At 28.0% G+C, this 23,474-nt stretch overlaps 9 protein-coding genes across 12 annotated transcripts; 7 read left to right on the top strand and 2 right to left on the bottom strand.

Annotated features, from left to right (window-relative positions):
* Positions 1 to 634: 634 nt before the first annotated feature.
* On the top strand, positions 635 to 1,969 carry OCT59_023343 (uncharacterized protein). The gene is made up of 4 exons (XM_025313774.2): positions 635 to 672; positions 747 to 831; positions 909 to 1,506; positions 1,589 to 1,969. The coding sequence occupies exons 1-4, from the start codon at positions 639 to 641 to the stop codon at positions 1,748 to 1,750; spliced, it is 879 nt and encodes a 292-aa protein (XP_025186473.2). The 5' UTR covers positions 635 to 638; the 3' UTR covers positions 1,751 to 1,969.
* Positions 1,970 to 1,985: 16 nt separating this feature from the next.
* OCT59_023342 (uncharacterized protein) lies at positions 1,986 to 6,950 on the top strand (the record flags this gene model as incomplete). The annotated part of the gene is made up of 26 exons (XM_025313773.2): positions 1,986 to 2,067; positions 2,197 to 2,382; positions 2,466 to 2,567; positions 2,645 to 2,699; positions 2,776 to 2,853; positions 2,980 to 3,073; positions 3,146 to 3,205; positions 3,269 to 3,320; positions 3,419 to 3,429; positions 3,508 to 3,517; positions 3,595 to 3,695; positions 3,766 to 3,819; positions 3,894 to 3,942; positions 4,024 to 4,139; positions 4,226 to 4,240; positions 4,314 to 4,604; positions 4,681 to 4,741; positions 4,818 to 5,776; positions 5,851 to 5,938; positions 6,017 to 6,060; positions 6,177 to 6,203; positions 6,292 to 6,309; positions 6,378 to 6,542; positions 6,624 to 6,641; positions 6,720 to 6,751; positions 6,848 to 6,950. 26 exons carry the CDS (start codon positions 1,986 to 1,988, stop codon positions 6,948 to 6,950), a joined length of 2,871 nt encoding a protein of 956 aa, XP_025186471.2.
* Positions 6,951 to 7,195: 245 nt separating this feature from the next.
* OCT59_023341 (uncharacterized protein) lies at positions 7,196 to 8,372 on the top strand. Of its 3 annotated transcripts, none has more exons than XM_066131999.1 (5): positions 7,196 to 7,584; positions 7,654 to 7,773; positions 7,842 to 7,901; positions 7,975 to 8,034; positions 8,097 to 8,372. In XM_066131999.1, exons 1-5 carry the CDS (start codon positions 7,204 to 7,206, stop codon positions 8,136 to 8,138), a joined length of 663 nt encoding a protein of 220 aa, XP_066006705.1. In that variant the 5' UTR covers positions 7,196 to 7,203; the 3' UTR covers positions 8,139 to 8,372. The 3 variants fall into 3 exon arrangements, with proteins under 3 accessions (XP_066006705.1, XP_066006704.1, XP_025186470.2); XM_066131998.1 differs by having other exon boundaries at positions 8,122 to 8,358; XM_025313772.2 differs by having other exon boundaries at positions 8,111 to 8,358.
* A 206-nt stretch (positions 8,373 to 8,578) lies between these two features.
* On the top strand, positions 8,579 to 10,698 carry OCT59_023340 (uncharacterized protein). 2 transcript variants are annotated; one of them, XM_025313771.2, is made up of 9 exons: positions 8,579 to 8,744; positions 8,859 to 8,908; positions 8,970 to 9,040; positions 9,114 to 9,224; positions 9,302 to 9,471; positions 9,550 to 9,602; positions 9,672 to 9,765; positions 9,834 to 10,093; positions 10,314 to 10,698. In XM_025313771.2, the coding sequence occupies exons 1-9, from the start codon at positions 8,643 to 8,645 to the stop codon at positions 10,387 to 10,389; spliced, it is 987 nt and encodes a 328-aa protein (XP_025186469.1). In that variant the 5' UTR covers positions 8,579 to 8,642; the 3' UTR covers positions 10,390 to 10,698. The 2 variants fall into 2 exon arrangements, with proteins under 2 accessions (XP_025186469.1, XP_066006703.1); XM_066131997.1 differs by having other exon boundaries at positions 9,834 to 10,698.
* Positions 10,531 to 12,406, bottom strand: OCT59_023339 (uncharacterized protein). The gene is made up of 2 exons (XM_025313770.2): positions 12,139 to 12,406; positions 10,531 to 11,957 (listed from the first exon to the last, which is right to left on the bottom strand). The coding sequence occupies exons 1-2, from the start codon at positions 12,146 to 12,148 to the stop codon at positions 11,044 to 11,046; spliced, it is 924 nt and encodes a 307-aa protein (XP_025186468.1). The 5' UTR covers positions 12,149 to 12,406; the 3' UTR covers positions 10,531 to 11,043.
* A 1,447-nt stretch (positions 12,407 to 13,853) lies between these two features.
* OCT59_023338 (uncharacterized protein) lies at positions 13,854 to 15,801 on the top strand (the record flags this gene model as incomplete). Its single annotated transcript, XM_025313769.2, has 3 exons — positions 13,854 to 14,058; positions 14,250 to 15,318; positions 15,392 to 15,801. The coding sequence occupies 3 exons, from the start codon at positions 13,854 to 13,856 to the stop codon at positions 15,459 to 15,461; spliced, it is 1,344 nt and encodes a 447-aa protein (XP_025186467.2). The 3' UTR covers positions 15,462 to 15,801.
* A 77-nt stretch (positions 15,802 to 15,878) lies between these two features.
* Positions 15,879 to 18,265, top strand: OCT59_023337 (atp2 beta subunit of the F1 sector of mitochondrial F1F0 ATP synthase). Its single transcript, XM_066131996.1, has 7 exons — positions 15,879 to 16,058; positions 16,140 to 16,349; positions 16,453 to 17,104; positions 17,181 to 17,526; positions 17,613 to 17,651; positions 17,731 to 17,902; positions 17,972 to 18,265. Exons 1-7 carry the CDS (start codon positions 15,944 to 15,946, stop codon positions 17,998 to 18,000), a joined length of 1,563 nt encoding a protein of 520 aa, XP_066006702.1. The 5' UTR covers positions 15,879 to 15,943; the 3' UTR covers positions 18,001 to 18,265.
* A 616-nt stretch (positions 18,266 to 18,881) lies between these two features.
* Positions 18,882 to 21,934, top strand: OCT59_023336 (serine/threonine protein kinase AGC; the record flags this gene model as incomplete). Its single annotated transcript, XM_025323238.2, has 12 exons — positions 18,882 to 19,734; positions 19,808 to 19,866; positions 19,936 to 20,050; positions 20,135 to 20,260; positions 20,347 to 20,385; positions 20,477 to 20,547; positions 20,621 to 20,687; positions 20,761 to 20,778; positions 20,848 to 20,918; positions 21,008 to 21,114; positions 21,197 to 21,474; positions 21,563 to 21,934. The coding sequence occupies 12 exons, from the start codon at positions 18,882 to 18,884 to the stop codon at positions 21,604 to 21,606; spliced, it is 1,848 nt and encodes a 615-aa protein (XP_025186465.2). The 3' UTR covers positions 21,607 to 21,934.
* OCT59_023335 (uncharacterized protein) lies at positions 21,787 to 23,245 on the bottom strand (the record flags this gene model as incomplete). The annotated part of the gene is made up of 2 exons (XM_066131995.1): positions 21,787 to 22,683; positions 22,756 to 23,245. 2 exons carry the CDS (start codon positions 23,243 to 23,245, stop codon positions 21,941 to 21,943), a joined length of 1,233 nt encoding a protein of 410 aa, XP_066006701.1. The 3' UTR covers positions 21,787 to 21,940.
* Between the last annotated feature and the right edge of the window lie 229 nt (positions 23,246 to 23,474).

Raw genomic sequence — 23,474 nt, 5'->3', positions numbered from 1 at the left:
TAATTTCCACCCGGGTGGAGCAGTTTACCATCTTCCTAGTAACACCACCAAAATTTTCACCCCACGTGACCTAATAATATTCATCACTAGCATCACACCTCACCGCGTTTTCACTGTTTATATTTATCTGAAGGATTTAGTTTTTTTTTTGCCTCCCAAAATTACTTTTTTTACATCCCCTTAAAATGAGGTGAAATTTTAATTATAAAATTGTTACTACGGACTACGGTAAATCAGATTACCCGTCGGGTCACCTGTTTAGTCACCTGTTGATTAATTGATCAATGTTGATTTCGGTCACATTTTCCAATATTTTTTCAAAGTGATACTGCTGTACTGGGAAAGATATAATGAGAGTGCGTCACAGGATGACAAATTTTGTAATTCTTTTTACCTAATATGATAAATAAATGGTGATATCGTATTAGTTTTTTTTTCCGAAATATATGAATCAGTCAGAGAATCATTCCCAATTCGAGTACGTGCTTACGAATTTTATGTTCTCGTGATATAAACTAGAAAATGCAAAATGACACTTTATTTACAAAAAGAAATTTGAATCAACGTGAAAAAAGGAAGAAAATTTGTCGATGCAATAATTTAAAAAGGGAGGTTTATTCCAAACATTAATTCAAGTCATGATCAAATTCTTCCAATTTTCTAAATCAATTGGTAAGTTCAAATTTCGTAAATCATTCACTATTTCTAATATATGTAAAACTATTTACTATCCTGTTTAAAAAAAGGTCAAAGTTTTGGATGCAAATCGAAAATGACAACTTTCGCTCATACCGATTTCAATAGTTCTGCTTATAGTGCATACCGTCCCACGTAAATATTATTACTTATATTTATATATGATATTTATATTTAACTATATTTATATATTTATCTATGTTATATTGTAGTTATGGAAAAGAATTATATGAAAAAATTTATTCTTTTCATAGATCTCATAATGGTAGATTTGATAATGCACTTGATGTTGCTACGGGAACTGGACAAGTTGCAATTGAATTATCTAAATCATTTAAACAAGTTTATGCAATTGATGTTTCTTCCACAATGCTTCAAAATGCGATTAAAAATCCAGATATTACTTATTCAATATCCAGCGCAGAAGATTTATCCCAATTTTCATCCAATTCTATTGATTTAGTTACGGCAGCTCAATCAGCTCATTGGTTTAATATAACAGAATTCTTTAAAGAATCTTTTCGTGTGTTAAAACCTCAGGGAACTTTAGCAATATGGGCTTATGGTCAAAATATTCTGAGGGATTATCCAGATTTTAAACATTTAACGAAAAAATTCGTTGAAGATGAATTTAGAACTTATTGGAGTAAAGAACTGGATACCATAGGAAATTTTTACAGAGACTTTAAATTTCCCGAAGAAATGTTTCAAACCGTTAAATGGGAAATTTATGATGGTGAAGAAACTCCAGATGCCGAACCACTTTTTATAACTGAATGGACTATCCCTCGATTAGTAAAATATTTTAAGGTAAAATTTTTTTGTTAAAATGGTAAAAATTTAAGATTTAAAATTTTTCACCATTTTTCTTATTGCTAATAATCATGATTAGACATGGAGTTTTTATAAAAATTATTTGACAGCAAATCCCAATTCTCCGGATCCCATTGATAAGCACATTGCTGATCTAACTCAACTTTTTGGATGGAAAGATAATGAAGTGCTGCAAATTCATTGGCAAAGTGTTTTGATTTTAGCTGAAAAAAGATCATAATTATCTTTTTATAGATAAACTGCCAAAAGCCACACTTTACGACGATAATATTTAATTTTAAATAAAATCCAAACCAAATTAAGAAAGAATCTAAACAATGTATATTGAAATCACGATGATGTCATTTACTCTGATAATAAAAAATATACACTGTCTTTTTTTTTTATTATTTCTTCCTTTCTTTTAAATATATTTTTAATCATTTTTTTTTGTTTGATTAAAATAATAAAAAAAAATGTTACCTTCTAAAAAGTTGAATTTGTCAAATTATCATACAATCTTTGATAGTCTAATACCCAGAGATATATTGAGTCAAGGTATCCTAAAAATTATTATTTAGCGAAATAATTGCAATTAAATTTTCTAAAAACAATTTTTTTTTATAATCAAAATATTTAGCACATCTAATTATTTAGACTTAATAATTTATTTTACTTTTTAAATAGATTATGAAAGAGATTATTTGGCCCGACGCAATTTATTACAAGCGCGCGCTATAATTACTGTTATTGTTTCAGCGATGTTAACTTTAATTATTCAACTTGTTGTAGACCTTTACTTATCCTACAAACACGTTAAATTACTACATATTGCTTGGCCCTTTTCTTTCATTGGAACTTTGATTTGTGCAGGTTCATTTTTAATTTACTGCGTTAATAAATTCCCTTCGTCACGTGTCTATAAATTCCTATTCTGTTTCTTAATTATAATTTAGTGATATTATATTTTATACCTTCGGGAAGAATTACAATATCTCAAGCTGCAAAAGTTGGTATTTATTTTTTCTTGTCAATATCAGCTTATACATCTTGTATTGGTAATGTATTTAATTTTTTTCATATTACGTATATTACGCGCAAAATGTCATTCACTCACTCACTTTTTTTTAACTAGGAACTCAAATCCAAACGCTAAGTCATGCAAATTTTTTTGTTGTGCCACCTTTCGGGTAAAGTCTTGCCTTTTTTTCATGCTTTAATATATTATCTAATATTAACTTATTCATACGTTTCTTTTATTCAAAGTTATATTTTTGTTTCTAAAGAATTTGGAAAACAAACCACGATAGTAGTATGCATCATGCATGTTGCTGCTTTTTTTCGGTAAGAATAAAAAATTTCCACTTTGGCGCAGCAATTCAGAAACGCTCGACAAAGGTGGGATGATAATGTTCTTATATATGCGATTTTGTCAATATCTTAAAAGGCATTTGTTCTTGTGGATTTTAGGTCACTTGGAAGACAAATAAATCCAATTTCGTTATCGTCAAGTGGCTGGGTTGTCTGTGACGTTTATATATTATGTTTCATATATTTTCTATTTGTGAGTATATCACATTCCCATTTGAATCTTTTCTTCTATTAATGTTTTCTGAACTTAACGTGAATTTTTTAGGTAGCGTATGAACAAGAATTCCAATCCAACCAAGAACGGACCCAAAAGTCATTGGATGAAGTAAGTATAAATGAATGGATTTTTTTATTGTTAATTTAATTAGTAAATGCTTTTATAAAATAGGCAAGATCTGCAGCGACGGCCAAATCGATGTTCATTTCGAACGTTAGTCATGGTAAAGATAAAATACTTACAATTAACCACGGATGCATATATAATATATATATATCAATTAAAATTATTGGTTTTTTTTTACACTTTTGATTCCACTAGAATTACGAACGGTATGTGCAAAGTTTTGTCTAATTCTTGTTTTTATAAAGTATCTAAATTTATTTTATTATCATCTTACCATATTGAAGCCATTACATGGTACGTGAACAAAAGATATAGATTTCCTTATTTTAATTTAGTTATTTTAATAATCAATTGATTTTCCTTTTTTGTAGGAATACTTGCTACAGTTGAAATTTTAGCAAAAACACAATTAAATGAATCTCAACGTACACTACTTAGCGCAATTGAAAGTTGCGGAACAAATCTAATATCGGTAAATTGATTATTTATGAAAAAGTGTTTGATGTTATATTGATTATTCATTTATTTAACATTTAATATAGGTAGTAAATCAAGTTTTGACTTATGCAAGAATCGAACACAATAAATTGGAACTGGTAAGCTTTAATTGGGTAAAGACATCCATTATTAAGATGTTTCGAAAATATAATACGGGTTTTTTTTCTTTTAGGAACATAACGTTTTTGACATATATACTGTTATGCAAGAAATAGGAGATGGTAAGAATAATATGAAAATATAATATTTGTCAAGTTTTTTTTTCACATTATATAATAATTATAATTTTTTTTTATTTTTAGGTTTGGCGCCTATACCAGAAAGTAAAAATTTGGACTTTTTTGTTTGTGTGGAAGCGAATCCCTTACAAAGGTTTCTTGTAGGGGACGTTGGTGTTTTGCGTCAAATTATTTTGAATGTAATTTAAATAATTAACTTTTTTTTTTTTTGAATCTTAGAATTTCATAATGAATTTAAATCTAATATTTTTTAATTTGTTTACAGCTTCTCGGAAATGCGGTATATAAATATTTACAAATCAAATTTTTATTTTTTTTATATTAAAGTTTGTCTATCCCGAAATTTTTGTTAGATAAAATTTACCGATAAGGGAAGAATAGAATTAGTTACAATTGAAATAACCGGTGAAAGCAAAAAAGACGGACAAGAACAATTAAAACGACAAGTGATAACATCGAAAGAGTTTGAAACTATAAAAAATTCATCCGCTTCTGTACAAATTAATTCTCCTGGGCAACTTTCTGAAAATCAAAAAGATAATATTCAAAAAAGTCCTAAAGCTCAATTTAGAATTAATGTAAACGATACAGGACGGGGTATTGCACCTGATTTTATATCTCATATGTACCAACCATTCTCACAGGTCTTTTTATTTTTATTTTTTTCAAAAAAAAAAAATAATAATCAAGCGCTCACTTTTTTACATGTATTTATTATAGGAAGATTCTTCTTTAAAAAGAAAATTTGAAGGAACTGGATTAGGTCTTAGTATTGTCAAGGGTAAAGTTGATATTTATTTTATGCGTTTCGATTATATTTCTTATATTTCTAATCCTATTTAATAAAAAAAATTTAGGCCTTCTTGATATGATGCATAGTCAACTTGAAGTTGACTCAAAACTTGGACAGGGCAGTAAATTTTCTTTTAAACTTGAATTACCAATTTCAGATCGCCTTGACGATATGAACGCTTCACCCCTTCCATTCGATCATAAATATCTGAAACTTCCTCCATCAGAACAAGAGATGTTAATAAAAAGGCTTCGTTCCTTATCATATGTTATCTTAAACGTTGAAGAATTTTTACTCTCACAAAAAATAGCACATTATTTTGATCAATGGGAGTTCAGTTATAGATTATTAAGTATAGATAAATTGAAATTTGAATGTACAAAACAACACGCTGATGTTGTTATCTTGAATGATAACATTAATGATTTAGAATTGTTCTTAAATGAGTTTATACAATATTACCGAAAGCCAAAAAATATGGGAATAGAAGAGGAAAGTATCGACAGTGTTATGAAAAAAAGACAACATGTACTATTTTTTAGTACAATAGAAAATTATCAACAAGCTGAAACTCTTTTAATGAAATATAAGCCACAAAGTGTTGAAATCATAACTAAACCTGCAGGTCCTGTTAAAATATTAACAGCAATTATAAAAACTATTGAGTCTTCATTTAGTAAGTATGATGGCATTATGAAAACTCAGGAAGAAAAGATCAGATCAATCAGAGAAGAATATCTTGATTTTATTAAAAGCTCAAATAATCATAAGATCAGTACGATGGATATTGGACCAAGTGGGGAATTAACAATAAGTCCAAGTAGACTTACGCCACCCGCAATGATTGAAAGAATTATATCTGAAGTAAGTGGAGAAGATAAAAAGACTTTTTTTGATCAAGAACAATTAAAGGAGGAATCGAGTATGCAATTAAAAACTAAAGGAGTCAAGAATAAATACAAAGAAGAAACGGAGAAAAAATTACAAAAAAGTCCAAAGGATATATCATTTTTAATAGTTGAGGTAAAATTTCAATCTTGTGATCTATTCCTTTTCTTTTTTTTATTATCAAAATTATTTTTTTGAATTATTTATAGGATAATAAAATCAATGAGATGATTTTAACGACGATGTTAAAACAATCGGGATATTATAATTACGATATTGCAAATAATGGTCTTGAAGGTTGGATTGATTATATAATCTTTGGTTGTTTTTCTTTTCTTTTTTTTACCCTTAATGCGAGCAAAATTTTCATTATAGCTGTTGAAAATTTTACAAAGAAATCATATGACATAATATTTATGGTATGTGATATAATGAATTTCGACGGTCAAACATTATGCAAAAGATTATTTTTCGGCGATACCAAATTTGATTATCGAATTTCGAACTAAAAATTTGTTTACGCATTTATTAATAGGATCTTCAGATGCCAATATGTGATGGCGTAAGCTATTATTATATCCGCTTTTTATTTCACATTATCTGTAACTTTTTAAAATGTAATCTTTTTTTTTCTTTATTCCATATAATAGATTGTAGCAACGAAAGAAGTAAGTAATTTCTTTGCAAGTTTATTTATTTATAAAATTATTTATTTAAACATTTTAATTAATTTAAGATACGGAAAATTGAACGTGGAGAAGAATCATATTTATTGCAATCACATACCTCAAGTCCAAAGTCTCAAAGTCCGAGTGATACTTCTGCGGAAGGAACGTGTAAGATTGGTAGAAGACGAAGAAAGAAGGCTATAATTGTTGCAATGACCGGACTCGCTTCAGATGTATATAAATTAAAGCTTACCTCCTTTTCTTTATGAATGTGTACTAATAATGAACTTTAAAATTAATTGATGCATAAATAGGAGGATAGCCAAGCCGCGGTATAAAGATAAATTTTTTATTTCTTTTATTATTAAAGTAAAATTTTTAATATCTTTTCCCTCTATAACGAAATTTAGGAAGCAGCTGGATGTAACGAATTTTTGACAAAGTATTAAAACCATTTTAAAAATGCTATTTATTTATTTATTATTTATTTTTCGTAGTTATAAACGTATTTAATTATAAAATAAAATATTTAATTTAGGCCAGTATCGATAAAATCTTTAAACGCACGTATGGAAAGTTGGACGAAAGAAGCATTAAAGGTAGATGAAGAAGCGATATCATCAGAAGAAAAAAATGATTAAGACGAACAAGATTCTGAATGGTGATAAATTTCTCGTGATTTATTTACAAATTTATACATAAACCTGTCATAAATACAAAATCATAAGTTATTTAAAGTTTTATTACATAATGTGTATAATAATATAATCTAGATGCAAATTGATGTAATTTGATCATCCCACGCGAGTAAAAATTTCTCACACTAATATTTGTGGCTGTAAATCATAAAAAATATATAAAGTAAAATAAACCCATTTTGTTGGATATTTAATAATGGAATCAACTTCATTCCAAAATATTACAATGTATAATGAAAAAAATATAACATTTGACGTTCCAGGATGGGGACATACAAAAGTATCAGTTAACGAATCAATGACTGCACAAAATCTTTATTTGTTTGTTGGACTTGATAATATCGATATCTGTCAAGTTATTTATAGAATAGATAATCTAGTTTTAGAAGCTTGTAAAGATGAAAGTGTTAAATTTATCTATGAAAAATGTGATGATAAAGTTGTTCAAGTTATTCATATATTAGAGAGTATGATTGAAAATGATAGTAATAGCGATCGTTATATTGAAAATAACAAACTTTGGCAACTTACTAAAGATTTATTTTTTATGGCCTTGCAAGAACTTAAATTTATAATTGTAAGTTTTCTCGTTTATGTGTATTGAATATTTTCAATTATACTCTTATTCATTCGTGTATTATTATAGAAAGAGCTAGATATTAAAACACTTTGTTATGATATTTGGCAAGACCTTAAATTCTTACTAGAAGTTCTTGATCTGAAAGGAATTTGTTTAAGTGTATTGAGAGCGATTAAGTATATATTCGTAAGTAATTTAAATTAATAAAATATTAATTATGATGCATAGGTATTAATTTCATCGTATCCTTAAAGGAGACATTTGATTATCGAGCTATATTGGATGCTGCTGGAAGAGATTTTAGAATCTTATTGGTAATTTTTTAAAAAAAGATTGTATATGCTGTGTATACCTGTTACTTTGTTTAATACGTAATCGATTTTATAGGAAATGATTAATTCAAAAGAGATATGCTCTGGTACTTGGCAAGACATTAAATTTTTATATGTAAGTAATTTTTTTTTATTTGATTATGAAATATTAATAATTGAAATATAAATTAATTGTAGTTATTAAATATAAGGATTCTTTCAGAACTCGATAATTCGTAAATAGGTGGCAATATTTTATCAAAGAAAAAAAAATTTAAATTTAAATAAATTATATTAATCATGACTATTATTATATATAAACTTTATATTCTCTCTCTCGATGGAATTTTAAATATGTAACTACCTTTTCCAAAATAATCTTTTGTATCAAAAACATATAATTCATTGTGAGTTGAAAATTAGTGAAAATAAACCAACTAAACCATCTTTGTTTAACCAAGATTCTTCACTCCACCTTTTTTCTTTGGTGTTCTTGCATTCATATTGTTTATTAATTGATATTAACAAAATGATTTCTCATAATATTTTTGAATGTCCACCGCTCCCTTAAGAAAAAAATATTGTCATTACTGCATTTAATTTTGTTTCACATGACTATTAAAGTATATGATCGGTGATCGTCTCACAAAATATAATGTACTGTACAAAGACAGTTTTTGATCATAACGACACTTTATATTCAGTAAATCACTTTTGTCAATAGTGAAGGGAAAAATACATAACATGGCTTCAATTCAAAGTCTTTTCTTTGGTATTCGTGAATATCTTAGTCCTGTACTCAAAAACTCAAAGTTCAAAGAAACTGGCTGCATTACACCGGAAGAAGTAAGATATTACTATTATTCATTTTTGCGAGCCTAAAATATTACATCGTAAAATACTTTAAGGGAAGTTATTAGTATGCATAAAAAATTCTCCGATCTTTGGTTTTTTCTTTAGTTTGAAGCAGCTGGTGACTTTTTGGTATATAAATGTCCAACATGGAAGTGGTAAGTTTTTTTTTCTAAAAAAGAAATCACATATGAGAAAGTTAATCTTCTAATTATAAAGGGAAAGTGGCGAAGTAAGTAAAAGAAGGGATTATTTACCCGCTGAAAAGCAATTCCTTATCACAAGAAATGGTATGAATCTAAGTAGAATAATTTGATTTACAACTTTTATTATATTATATATTAATAAATTTATTTTATTTAGTACCATGTTTTAGACGCGTTAAGCAAATGGAATATACTGAAGAGGACTCAGAAACTCAAGTTGAGACCGAAGATGGTGAGGAAGCATGGGTTGCAACTCATAGTGGTCGTGGTATGTTGAGATGTATTTCAATAATTTATATTTGCTGATTTATATTTAGAATGAATATAATTGTTTTTACATATAAGTTGCTGCAAACATTGAGGAAATTGTGCAGCAAATTGAAGGTGAAGATGACGAAATCACCAAAAGGATGAGTAGCATTTTAATTGAACCGGAAACTGAAAAAGAGGAAGTTGATATTCCTGATTATGATGATATTCCGGATATTGAAGATGTTGTTGAAGATGATGATCCTGTAAATTTTTAATAATAAAAAATCAGTTTTCTTTACTCTTTTTAATCGTAAGGTTAATAAATCCAATACGTTATTTAGGCGGCATTGAATACAACGAGTAATGTGGTTGCTACGCACGACGATGGTCTCAGGTATGTATAAATGATTTGATTTTTTTTTATCTTCATTGTTAATATATATTTAATTATTTATTGTTACAGTGACAAGATTCTTCAAGTACGAACATACGATGTATTTATTACCTATGATAAATATTATCAAACTCCGCGTATGTGGTTATTTGGTTATGATGAGGTAAATCTAATCTAATTAATATTAAAAAAAAAAATTCGAATTTATTCTAATTTATTTTATTAATTAAGCACCGAAGTCCTTTGACATCAACTCAAATATTTGAAGATATTTCTCAAGATTATGCTAAAAAAACAGTTACTATTGAGGCGCATCCACATTTGAATATGTCATTGGCTAGTATTCATCCTTGTCGCCATGCTCAAGTTATGAAAAAGATTATTGAAAAGATGAATGAAGAAGCTCTTAAAAAATTTGAATTATTAAAACAACAATACGGAAATTCTCCAAATGCTCCACAAGCTGAACAAGCACAAGTTAGGGTTGATCAGTAAGTATTTGATTAAATAGTTATTAGACGAGGATAAAAATATCGGTCTTCATCCCCATCCAATAAATCACCTCTACTAATGTTGATATACAATATTAACAATACGCAACATAAAAATATCGGGTTGTTAAAAACCCGTACATTCCTAATCGACTGAACAATAACTTTTTTTAGAAGTTTTCTCATGATTTAACTAATTTTTTTCCTTTATTATTGTTAGATATCTTATTATTTTCTTGAAATTTATGTCTTCAGTGGTCCCAACAATTGATTATGATCACACAATTAGTGCATAGATAGTGCATAGATAATGCATAGACAATGCATAGACATGTATTTTACTCTATTTAATTAAGTAGTTTTTGTATAATATGACTACAATATTTTATGCGAAGGGAATATTTTAAGATCATTATATATAATTGATTTTATTTTTTATAATGTGTATTTTAAGAATTTTTTTTTTATTTAACAATATTGTTAAATTAAAAAAAAAGTAAGTTTGAAAAAATTTGTTTGTTTACTTTATTATTTGGTGTAATTAATTAATAAGTTTATTATTAAAGTGTTATAATGTTATGTATTTTATAATACATGTCTTGGTTAATATTATATTATGAATGTATAAATGAAAGATTTTAATAAAGCTTTTTTTGACTTTTTTTTATAAATTACTTATATAAAATAACTTTATATATATAAAAAAAGTTACAAAAATCTACAAAAGAAAATTATATATTTTTTTTTTTAAAAAAAAAACTTCCCATCAAACATATAAAAACAATTAAAAGTATGAAATATAGAAATGAGAGAAATTAAAAAGTGAGGGATTTATTGAGTAATAATGAATAATGTCCAGTTCATTCATAATAAAACTTTTTTTTTCGTAGCCAGTACTACCAAAAAAAGTTAATTTATATTAATGTGATGTAATATTAAATTATTAAAATTTATGTTTGCTGTACTCTTTCAACGCGTTTTAACCAATTCAATTTTCCTGATATTTCGCCTCTCATTTTTACAACATGTTCTCGATATTCATCCGTTTTTTGACTTGAACTTTCTATATCTTTTTTCATTATTTCGATTTCGCTCAATAATTTTTGAGCACATTTCTCTTGATTTTCTTTTAATTTAGAAGCAATAGATTCCAAATTTCCTAAATCATCTTTACGTTCTGAAGTTAATTCTTCAACTTTAACACCAGCCATTAAAACGACATCTTCTAATGATCTTGAGGTAGAACTCATCTCTTGTCGAAGGACTTTAAATTCTTTTTTAACAGTTTCAACATCTTTTGCATATCTAGTTTTAAAGGTTTGTACCTCTTTAGATAAAAGTGAATATTCAATTTCTGATTTTTCTTTTAAAGCTAAAGCTTCTTGTAATTTTCTTTCCAAATCTGACACCTTTAATTCAGATTGTCGAAGCTTTGTACAAGCATTATCACGTTCAAATTTCATATCTGAATTTTTTTTCTCAATTTCTTTTGCATTTTCGTCTAATTCTTTGGATTGTCTTTCTTTACGCTCTAGCATTCTTTTTAAAGAATCGATTTCAAGACGTAAAGTTTGATGGGAAGCTAAATGTTCTGAAACTTGCCTCTCAGCTCTTTCACGAGCAACTTTAGATACATGAATTAAAGTTTTTGAATCTGCAAGTTCTTTTTTTAAGTAATCAATTTCAGCTTGCAAATGTTCAATTACTCTTCCTGTAGTAGACTCGCTTGTCATAATTCCGTTTGTGCCGTTTGGTTGATTCTTATTGAGTTGTTTTTGAACTGTTGAGAGTAATGCGTTTTTTTCTTCTATGACGTGTCGAAGACTATTAAGCTCTTGTTTTAGTGCGTTAACGTCACCCGAATCTTTTTTTGTTTCAAGTTTTGTTTCAAACAAGTTTAGGTGACAAATTTACAATCAGGTCATTAAACCCAAACATAAAATAAAAAGAAAGAAAGACTTGTAGTTAGTAAATACCATTTTTTTTTTTTGTGAAAGTAATATTTCACAGGAAAAAAACTCGAAAAATTTTTATAGGCTTCTTACCGTTGCTCATGTGTACAGATTGTTGTTAGCTGTCAAGAGATGACAGTAGATTTGCTAAAAAAGAAGGAATCGTTTAAAATTTGAGAATCAGTAATCAATAAAAAAGAAAGTTTTAAGAAAACTGAAAATCCGGAATGTTTTTTTTTTGGCAAAGTGGGCCGGCTTTTAGTTACTAATATTTTTTCAAAATAAGAGGGTGTTAATTAAAAAAAAAAGTTTTTTCTTTAATTTTTGTGCTTTATATTTATAACGAGGAAGTGAATTGATTAAAAAAAATTATCTGTGGTGTTTCTTTTATACATATTGTAATCAATCAGAATTTACTCGTGTAACAAGAGAAATTAATTTGAATAATAACCTTTAATTTTTGATAAACAAACAAGTGGACCTAAGAAATGAATAGATACGTCCGCTCAAAAATTGAACGTGTTTCCTGCTCTTTGATTGGATCAAAGATCATATTGACCGTTGAGATCTCCCGGGTCACATTTACTGTACTACGCCCCAAAATTGCCTACAATTTGGTTATTAATATGCAGATATTTGGAACAACATTAGGTTATTTTTTATTGTTATTAAAAAAAAAATCACTTTTTTAATTATTTGTATAGTAGCATCTACAAAAATTTAGTCTTAATATCTAAGAAATTAACAGTTAACGTAGATTAAATAGTTAATAATTATCATTATGATGTCACTTTCGTTGATCACATGTTATGTAACAATTACATAAAAGACTTAAAATTACAGGGGAAATTCTGTAATTATTTATCCCCTTTTTCCCAATCCTTATTAGCTAATTATCTTTATAGAAAGAGTTTTTTTTTTATTTGATTTTTTTTGTTTTCCTTTTTTTCAATGAGTATTCAATTGATCTCATATAATTTATTTGTTTATGATAAATTCACCAATCAAAATCTACCAAAGCCACTTTTTTGTCTAAATTTGGTATCACTGACAATCGCACATTATTGGTTGAATTTTTAACCGAGGAAAGTATTATTGTATTATATGATTTACTTCTCGCATAAGAAAATTTGTTAATAATTATGTCTTGTTTACTGCTTATCATATAAAAACGCAATAACTGATATTAGAAGGCTTTAAATTCTTGCGATCAAAAATTCGCCGCATTGTCGCGTTTAAAAAAAGTATCTACTCTATTTATAACCGTACGTTACACAAGATTTCGTGAGCTTCCGTGAAATGAACTACTTAACTTCACAATAAAACCTTTTACTATACTTTATATAAAAGCATCCTATAAATTCTTTTTTTGAAGGTTCGAAATATTCTTTTTTTTTTTTACTAATATACTGTTTCCTATATCCTTAAGGTTTGTCTTTAAAAATTTTAAGTTTCTGTTTTAACTTTTTTTATGTACGTCTTTATTTTTCCTTTTTCATATTTAGCTATTTATGTATAATAAAATTTTTTTTTCTTTTTCTTTTCTTTGAAAGTTCGATGCCTTTTTTTCTGCCTTTTTTTTTAAAAAAAAAATTCAAAATCCTATTAAGTCTATTCATAGCATAATTTTTTTTCTCTCTCTTTTTGTTTTTTTTTGGTTTATTGAACTTTTATTTGATCTTTTTTTCCAATTTTACCAAAACTACTTTAAATATATCTTTTTTACTTACCCTGCCTGGAAATTTTTTTTTATTTTTATGTCTTCTATTCGGTTTAAAACTCTATTTTGCTTTGTAAAAGGAAAAAGAATGAAAAGCCCGAAGTCTGCAATTTTAGGTAGTAAATCTAGATTCTTGAAGATTTTCACTAAAGTTATTAATGAAGATCCAGGAAATAGAACAATCAGTCGCAGACAACTATCTGCTTTATCACCAACAAAACCTCATTTTCCGAATGTATCAGAGGTGGAAGATGAAGGCTTCTTCACAGTTGAAGACCTGGCTTCTAGGATAGGTAAATAAAAAACGGCCTTTTATTAATTATATATATTGTATATATAAATATGAATATGAATATATATATAATTAGAATTATTTCGTTGTTTTGTTATCAGCTATATTAAATTATATTAGATCTAAATTTAAATAATTTCGGCAATAATTTAAAAAAAATTAATGGCAAGTTCTTTTAATCTTATTTATTAGATTTTCTCATTTGTCTTCCATACGAAATAGCCGCATATATACTTGTATTTGTGGATTTTAAGACATTATGTAGAATGTCGAGAGTGTCTCGCGCATGGTATTGTATCTCTCGAGATAACGAGATATGGCGTGGTATGTATACGTTAAATGAGGGATGGAGACACAATGTACCACGAGAAGTCACGCTTACAGGTGAAGCTGACTGGAAACTTATGTATAAAAATCGATTTATACTTTCATTACGATGGAAAAAGGGTGAATGTGAAAAGCGATATCTTAAAGGACATTTAGATAGTGTATATTGTATTCAATTTGATGAACACAAGATTGTAACTGGATCTCGTGACAAAACTATTAAATTTTGGGACATTAATACTGGAAATTGCTTTCAAACTTTACATGGACATGATCTTTCAGTTTTATGCCTACAATATGACAATTATATCATGGTTTCAGGGTCAAGTGATACCACCATTATAGTTTGGGATATGTCAAATTATAACCAAAATGTACCCCAACTAAGGCGTTTGGAGGGGCATTGTGCTGGTGTATTAGACATTTGTTTTGACGATTACCATATAGTCTCTTGTTCAAAAGATAGTACGATTAAAGTTTGGGATGTGCAAACAGGTGAATGTCTTCGTACTTTAGTTGGTCATCGAGGTCCAGTTAATGCTGTCCAACTTAAAGATAATAGGATTATTTCAGCTTCTGGTGACGCCTTAATTAAACTTTGGGATTTAGAGGAGGGAAAATGCATTAGAGATTTTGTTGGCCACACACGCGGGTTAGCTTGTGTCCAATTTGATGGAAAATACGTCGTTTCAGGTTCAAATGATAGAACAATTAAGATATGGGATGTTGAAACAGCTCAATGTATGCGTACACTTGAAGGTCATACTGATTTGGTTAGAACATTACATTTTGACAATGATAAAATTGTCAGCGGAAGTTACGATCAAACTGTTAAAGTTTGGGATTTGAAGACCGGAAAACAATTGCTTGATTTCCATGAAGGTCATACAAGTTGGGTATTTGACGTCCAATTCAGTTTAACGAAAATTGTTAGGTAATTTATCTCTATTTTATAATTATTTTCTTTAATATCAAGTAACTTACTTTAACATTCTTCTTACAAATAGTACAAGCCAAGATCAAAAAATACTGGTGATGGATTTTGCTGATGATTTGGATACAAGATATATTATTTAATAATTTTAGTAAATAGACTTATTTATTTAGGATTGCTTAATATATATATACATATATATATATTTCACTGTTAATATTTCATTCTATAATTTTTACACTTAATCATTGATGATCGTTAAATATTTTTTCTCTCTTATTTTTTCTAAAGATTTCTAATTAATAGACCTTCTTTTTTTCAATGTTAATACTTCACTTTATTTGATGGATTTTTAATCTTTTTTATTTCTCCTTCGCATACAACGTACTTGGTTAATTATGATATTATAATTACGTATTGTTTCACATTTGTTTTAATAAAAAAAAACGAATATATCGTCATCATCTAATGACGATCATTTATAAATTATTATCATTGAAATCAAAGATCTAGGTTACACGAAGATCATATGAATACAGAAAAAAATTTCGAAAAATTTTGCATCTAAGACCCTTTTCTTATTAATTAGTATATGCTTTGAAGCTTATAGGTGTGGTCCTTTACAATGAATTTTCTTCACCGTGCAACGTCAAGGTTTATACGCAGCAAACCGACGTTTAGCAATAATTTATCTTCCTTAATTTTACTGAGAAATGGAGTATATCCTACAGCTTTTAAAAGTATATATAAAGAATCTTTTTTGATAAAAAAAATAAAAAAAATAATGCTTAGCTTTAAAATTGCTGATAATTTAATATTAGGTCGTCGTTTTTATGCCTCTGAATCTAACACTGGCACTATCCAAGCCGTTATTGGTGCCGTAGTAGACGTACAATTCGACGAAAAAAGTTTGCCTGCTATCTTGAATTCTTTAGAGGTTCAAAAAAACGATGGTGGTCGTCTTGTACTTGAAGTATCACAACATTTAGGACAAAATGTTGTTCGTACTATTGCTATGGACGGAACAGAGGGTAAAAAAATCGAAAGAAACTCAAAGGCGTTTATATAAAATTTTTTTTTCCTCAATAATTATGGGTCTAAACATGATAAAATAAATAAACCTTATTAAATTAGGTCTTGTTCGCGGACAAGAAGTTGTGGATACAGGTTCACCAATCAAAATTCCTGTTGGTCCTGAATGTTTAGGACGTATTATCAATGTCATTGGTGAACCTATTGATGAACGAGGTCCAATTAAAACCAAAAAATTATCTCCAATTCACGCCGATGCACCAGAATTCGTTGATCAATCTACAGTGCCATTGGTTCTTGAAACTGGTATTAAAGTTGTAGATTTATTGGCTCCTTATGCTAAAGGCGGTAAAATCGGTCTTTTCGGCGGTGCCGGCGTCGGAAAGACTGTATTGATTCAAGAACTTATCAATAATATTGCCAAAGCCCATGGTGGTTATTCGGTATTTTGTGGAGTAGGAGAACGTACTCGTGAAGGCAATGATTTGTATCATGAAATGATTCAAACAGGCGTAATTCAACTTGAGGGTAAATCTAAGGCTGCTCTCGTGTTCGGTCAAATGAATGAACCACCAGGTGCACGTGCTCGTGTCGCTTTAACTGGTCTTACTATTGCCGAATACTTCCGTGACGAAGAAGGACAAGATGTATTACTTTTTATTGATAATATTTTCCGTTTCACCCAAGCTGGTTCCGAAGTATCTGCTTTATTAGGTCGTATTCCTTCCGCTGTAGGTTATCAACCTACCTTAAGGTATAATTAAAAACTTTGAGAATTTTTCTTTGTGATTATTTAATTTATAATTTCACATATTTTTAATTTTATAAAGTACTGATATGGGTGGTATGCAGGAAAGAATTACAACAACAAAGAAAGGATCAATCACTTCCGTACAAGCCGTATATGTACCGGCTGACGATTTGACTGATCCAGCTCCAGCTACAACCTTCAGTCATTTGGATGCAACTACTGTATTATCGCGTGGTATAGCCGAACTTGGTATTTATCCTGCTGTAGATCCCCTTGATTCAAAATCTCGTTTATTGGATCCTCGTGTTGTCGGGGAAGAACATTATAAAGTTGCTACAGACGTTCAAAAGATTCTTCAAGATTATAAATCTTTGCAAGATATTATTGCCATTTTGGGTATGGACGAATTATCAGAAGAAGATAAAGTAAATAAGTTGATCAACAATATTTAAAGGATCTTTAAAACAAGTTTCTTTCCCTTAACTCAATTATTTTAAATTACATTACTTAGCAAACTGTCGAACGTGCAAGAAAAATCCAAAGATTCTTGGTATGTACTAATTATGCTAAAATAATTTAAAAAAGAGGATGGTCCCATTAATTCTTTTTTATGAATGGTGTGATTTCAGAGTCAACCATTTGAAGTTGCTCAAGTTTTCACCGGTTTTGAAGGACGGCTCGTTAAATTAAAAGATACTATTCGTTCGTTTAAAGAAATCTTGGAAGGTAAATGTGACGACCTACCCGAAGGAGCTTTCTTTATGGTCGGTGATATTGAGGATGCCAGAAGAAAAGCAGAAGGTATGTACTATATTGCATTTTTTTTTAAAAAAAAAAAAAATATTAATATTAATATTATTGTTTTTCTAGTCATCATAAAGGAATTGGAAAATCAATAATTGAAACAATTGATTTTAAAATTTTTATAAAGAAATATTTCAATCTTACCAAACAAAAAATATATATATACATCCACTTTTAAATTAACATTTGCGTAATTTTGTTAATAGTAAATTTATATGATCAGTTATATCAGTTGTTACACAGCATTATGATTAAATTAAATTAGGGAAATTTCTTTATTACTTAACAATTTACTATGAAAAAAAAATATTTGTAGAGCCCCATGTGGTAAACCCGAAATATTATAAAACCGCGAATCAAAAAAAAAAGACCTTTGAACAAAAAAAAAACCAAAGCATTTAGTTCAACAAAAATTTAATCCAGGGTTATTTTTTACAGGTTGTACAACGGGATAACTTTTTAGCTATGCCAATTACGAACTCTTTGTAATTGATGCACTTGTATATATATATCTACTTTTAATTATTTCTAATCAAGTTCGATTAACTTCAGTCCGATTAGTTTTTTTTTTTAACATGTTTTAAAGAACCAAGAAACTCAAATATAAACTATCAACGTCTCAAAAATATTTTGACTAATCCAACTATACTACACTTTTAAAGGTTAATGTTTATTTATAAATTCGAACCACGATTATTAGATCGCATCATTATCACCAAACTAATCTTGGTATAGTAAACTTTCTCTTTTTTGACACAAAAGTAGCCAAGGTCTAAATTATTTTATTTCCCTTCCATAGACTTTCTTTTTGGACTCTCCTATTATACTATATAAATAGACATTTCGTTCATTTTCACTCTCTTTTAATTTCCTTTATTCATAAAAAAAATCCTCCGTTTGTAATTAAAGTATATTAATATATATATTAAATTTTTGTTTTTAAAAAAAAATTATCATAATTGTTTCGTAAGAGAGTATGGACACTACTGTTCTTACCCAAACTACTCAATTGTCACCAAATGATATTCATACAGGACTTGGTAAAGTGAAGCCGTATCATAGTGCCTCGGATTTATTTGATAATAGTTCAAGCGAATTGGAGGACCACTTACATTTCTCGACGATACCATTAGATCCTGATCCAATGTTTGGAGATATGCCATATGCTTCAAGTACAACAAGTAGTGGGAATGGTTCTTCAGTTATCACAAGTCCAGCACCATCTTACATTTCTCATTTACCCTCTAAATTAAAGAACTTTTTTAGACTTAATGGTACAAGTAAAAAGGACTCTATTAGTTCTTTAAACGCCAGCGGAAATAATTCACCTAATACAAACGGAGGATTAGGAGAAATGGGATCCTCAACTTCTCTTTCATCAATTTTGTCAAATAATAGTGAGAAAATTAATAATAGTGTTAATGGTTGTTCACGAAATGGGTCATCATTAAAAACTTCTAATGGAAAAAGTAGAACAATTGGACCATGGTTTTTGAAAGACGGAAATAATAATCAAAAATTACGTAGGGTAGCTTCTGCTCCTAACACAAAAGCATTAAATGAGAAAAACTCTTCTCAATCACAATCATCACAACAAATGTTAGGAAAATATAATAATAATGAAAATTTATCTGTTCCATCTAGACCTTTATCAGAAATGAAACGGTCAGGAACTTTTAAAAGAACTTATTCCTCAAATTCTATTAAAATTAAAAGAGTTGAAGTTGGTCCAAACAGTTTTCAAAAAGTTAAATTACTAGGCAAGGGTGATGTTGGCAAAGTTTATTTGGTTAAAGAGAAAAAAACTAATAAACTATATGCCATGAAAGGTAAATAAATAAAGTGGGGAAGCTTTTTAAATTCTTATTGGCAATTTATCTAAAAAGAATTTTAATTATTTAGTTTTATCGAAAAAGGAGATGATTAAACGTAATAAGATTAAGCGAGCCCTTGCCGAACAGGTTTGTTATAATCGAAATGAAAAAGAAAGAGTATAGTTCATTTATATTAATTGCTTTTAATGAATTCAGGAAATTCTTGCGACATCAAATCATCCTTTTATTGTTACATTATATCATTCGTTTCAAAGTGAAGATTATTTATATTTATGTATGGAGTATTGCATGGGAGGAGAATTTTTTCGTGGTAAAGTTTTTGGAAGTTAATTCTTATAATTTTAAAATAAAAACGAAAAGAAAGTAATTTATTTAAATAAGTATTTTTTTTAAGCCTTGCAAACAAGACCTGGTAAATGTCTTTTAGAGGAAGATGCAAAATTCTACGCAGCTGAAGTTATTGCAGCCTTAGAATATTTACATTTAATGGGATTTATTTACAGAGATTTGAAACCTGAAAGTAAGTAATTAATAATAATAATAATAATACTAAAGAATTAAGAAAATTAGAGAACTTTTTTTGATTATTCTTCTTCTATAAAATAGACATATTATTGCATCAGTCAGGGCATATTATGTTATCAGGTATGATACATATTTATAAATGATTTTCGTGTTATGAAATGTCTGTAAATGAATTAATATATCATATTATAAATAATTTTACTTATAACAGATTTTGACTTGTCAAAACAATCTCATCCCGCTAATATGCCCGGAATTGTAAAGAATAGTGGGACCAATGCTGTAAGCATATATTTAATTTATTAATATTGCTGTTATTTTATATTAAATTAATTTAATTATTTTATACTTATAGCCTCCATCGATAGATACTAAGTCATGTATTGCTAATTTAAGGACAAATTCGTTTGTAGGGACAGAAGGTATTATACATATAATCTGCGTATATTCGTATTAATATATTTACTTACATTTTATATATCATTTTCATTTTAGAATATATTGCCCCTGAAGGTAAATTAATTAATCTTATATATCATTTTTATGTAACATTAAATATTTAATTATTTGCTTTTTTTGTAGTTATTAAGGGATGTGGACACACAAGCGCTGTCGATTGGTGGACGCTTGGGATATTAATATATGAGATGCTGGTAATTAAATTAATAATATATGTGGCAGTTTTTTGATATATTTTAAATTATTTGACATTTTTTTCAAAAAAAAAAATTTATTATGATAGTATGGATTTACACCTTTTAAAGGTCAAAATCGGAATGCTACATTTTCTAACATATTAAGAAATGAGGTCTACTTTCCGGAAACAGCCAATGCATTGCAAGTATCAAAGTATGTATCTTAAACAAATTACATTTCCTCTTTTTTTTATGCAATATTAACTTTTTCTTCTCTTGCTGAAAACATTAAACAGTTTATGTAGATCATTAATTAAAAAATTACTTTGTAAAGATGAAAATAGAAGATTAGGATCAAAAGCAGGTGCATCAGATGTTAAAGCACATGCATTTTTTAAGAACACACAATGGGCTTTACTGAGACATGCTACTCCTCCAATTATACCCCAACAAAGTTTTGGTACTGATGCTATAAATTTTCGTAATATACAAGAAAGTGTTAGTTTAGATATGGAGGGTGAAAAGATTGTTGTTGAAGTTGAAGGTGAAAATCCCTTTGAAGAATTTAATAGCGGTAAGCACTTTTCTGGTTTCTCTTCTTTTTTTTTTAAAGAAAAGGGAATGAGGAAGTAAATAAAAAAAATATATTCTTTTTTTTGTAGTAACATTACATCATGACGGAGACGATGATATTGTCGAGACATAGCTACTCTTAATATTCTTATAATTGTTTTTATGTACATGTAATAGACAAAACTCAAAAGGTTATTTTTTTACAAAACAATTTAGTTATTTTGCTTTTAAGGAAGTAATAATTTTAGGCTCTTATATAGAAATTTTTTTTTACTTTTATTTGGATGTAGTTTAAGGGGCTTTTCGTTGACTTTATTATATTTTACGCTGGACGTTTTATTTAAGAACTTTTTTAAAGAGAAATAATTAATTATTTGTTAATAAATACATTAAATAATAAATAATATTTTTTATTTATTATTTTAGATTATTAATATTTTGATTATTCAAAAGTTCATATTAAATAATTAGATTTCTAAGTCTTCTAAAGATTTATCAATTTGTTTTAACCTTAGAAATACATCACAACCATAATCATGTAAAGACACTAAATCAATTGAACCACCAAAATAGTTAGCGTAAATACGAGCTAATGGTAGTCCATAACCGAGTCCAGCAATAGGTCCACCTAAGCCAGATTGCATAGCCATTTTACTTACATTCGCTAAAATATTCTGACCCTCTAACCCTCCTATAATGTCATCTTGAGGAACAGTAGTATAAGAATAATCAAATATAGAAGTTAAATCTTTAGTAGGTACACCACCACCTTGATCTCTTACTCTAATTCCGATAAAGTTTTTACCTTTTGATATAGTAACAATAACAGGAGGATGTTTAGTTCTATTAACTTTTTGAGAATATTCTACAGTAGCTCTACAAGAATTTTTTAACAATTCGGTTATAATATATTCCAAATGTACCGGTACATAAGTAAATATTGTGTCAATTTGTCCATCAATTAATATGTTTGGTGCTGAACCATAATGTACTTCACATAACTCCTTAACAAAATTTGAACATGATTGAATTGATTTTTGTGGTTGTAATTTTGTATCTATTATACCTGTATAAGATGTATCATTTAAATTATTATGTAATGCTATATGTTGTTCTGCGATTAATCTTATACCTATACGTGCACTTATCATATCATCAAGAAAATTTTTTATATCTTCCGGTGACATATATTTTTTGCATTCTTGAAAACCTTTAAAAAAAAAAAGAGAAAGTGAAAATTTAAAAAAGTTTATGAAAAAATAATCCAAAAGAAACGTCATACCTTTGGCTAAAGTAGGGATATTTTCGGAATGAGAAGTAACCATTTCTTTTAACATTTCAGCAAATTTTTCATCAATTCCTTTATCACAAATATTTTCAGGAAATGATCTAATTAATTCAAATGAATTATAATATAATTTATAAATACTTTTTATATATGGATTTGTTCCTACTATGAAAGGTAAATTTTGTAATGCTTTTACTCTTCTTGCTAATCGAACTGGTAATTCTGAACGTGTATACTTTGCTGATTCAAGTAATGTTGAGGTATTATTTAAAGATGGTTGTACAAATCTCATTAATTCTTTTAATGTAACAGGTCTGATAGATTTTTCTGCATATTTTGTTGCTTTATCATCATAAAATGACACTACTACTTCTTGTTGTGTATTATATAGACGAAGTTGTGTACGAAAAGTGGGAAGATTGTTATAACAAAATTTACCAAGTTTGTTAATATTGTTAATACCAAATGTTCTTAATAATGTCATGTTCCAAATATTCAGTTGATCGACACTTTCAAAATTAACTTTCTGCACATGAATTTGATTGGAAGATTGAATTTTACAGTTACTGTACTTAAATTTACAAATGAACGAAGTATATATTCAATTTTGAAAATCTGATTAAATCTTTATCGGGAATAAATGAATTACATAGTCTATCACAAAAAGCACAAAAAGCACATGATTTTCGTGATTTTCATAAGAAATGCGTAAC

Source organism: Rhizophagus irregularis, chromosome 32, assembly GCF_026210795.1.
Source record: "Rhizophagus irregularis chromosome 32, complete sequence".
Taxonomy (NCBI): domain Eukaryota; kingdom Fungi; phylum Glomeromycota; class Glomeromycetes; order Glomerales; family Glomeraceae; genus Rhizophagus; species Rhizophagus irregularis.
This window is presented reverse-complemented; position numbering and strand designations above follow the sequence as displayed.

What these genes read in the sequence shown, in the direction of transcription:
- OCT59_023340 (XM_025313771.2), top strand. Translation starts at nt 8,643, where the DNA reads ATGGCTTCAATTCAAAGTCTTTTCTTTGGTATTCGTGAATATCTTAGT. An exon ending in ATTCCTTATCACAAGAAATG is followed by an intron (nt 9,041 to 9,113) that starts GTATGAATCTAA and finishes TATTTTATTTAG; the next exon opens with TACCATGTTTTAGACGCGTT. An exon ending in ACGCACGACGATGGTCTCAG is followed by an intron (nt 9,603 to 9,671) that starts GTATGTATAAAT and finishes TTATTGTTACAG; the next exon opens with TGACAAGATTCTTCAAGTAC.
- OCT59_023343 (XM_025313774.2), top strand. Translation starts at nt 639, where the DNA reads ATGATCAAATTCTTCCAATTTTCTAAATCAATTG. An exon ending in CCAATTTTCTAAATCAATTG is followed by an intron (nt 673 to 746) that starts GTAAGTTCAAAT and finishes GTTTAAAAAAAG; the next exon opens with GTCAAAGTTTTGGATGCAAA. An exon ending in TATAGTGCATACCGTCCCAC is followed by an intron (nt 832 to 908) that starts GTAAATATTATT and finishes GTTATATTGTAG; the next exon opens with TTATGGAAAAGAATTATATG.
- OCT59_023337 (XM_066131996.1), top strand. Translation starts at nt 15,944, where the DNA reads ATGAATTTTCTTCACCGTGCAACGTCAAGGTTTATACGCAGCAAACCG. An exon ending in ATATCCTACAGCTTTTAAAA is followed by an intron (nt 16,059 to 16,139) that starts GTATATATAAAG and finishes ATTTAATATTAG; the next exon opens with GTCGTCGTTTTTATGCCTCT. An exon ending in GAAAAATCCAAAGATTCTTG is followed by an intron (nt 17,652 to 17,730) that starts GTATGTACTAAT and finishes GTGTGATTTCAG; the next exon opens with AGTCAACCATTTGAAGTTGC.
- OCT59_023341 (XM_066131999.1), top strand. Translation starts at nt 7,204, where the DNA reads ATGGAATCAACTTCATTCCAAAATATTACAATGTATAATGAAAAAAAT. An exon ending in GAGCGATTAAGTATATATTC is followed by an intron (nt 7,774 to 7,841) that starts GTAAGTAATTTA and finishes GTATCCTTAAAG; the next exon opens with GAGACATTTGATTATCGAGC. An exon ending in GAGATTTTAGAATCTTATTG is followed by an intron (nt 7,902 to 7,974) that starts GTAATTTTTTAA and finishes TCGATTTTATAG; the next exon opens with GAAATGATTAATTCAAAAGA.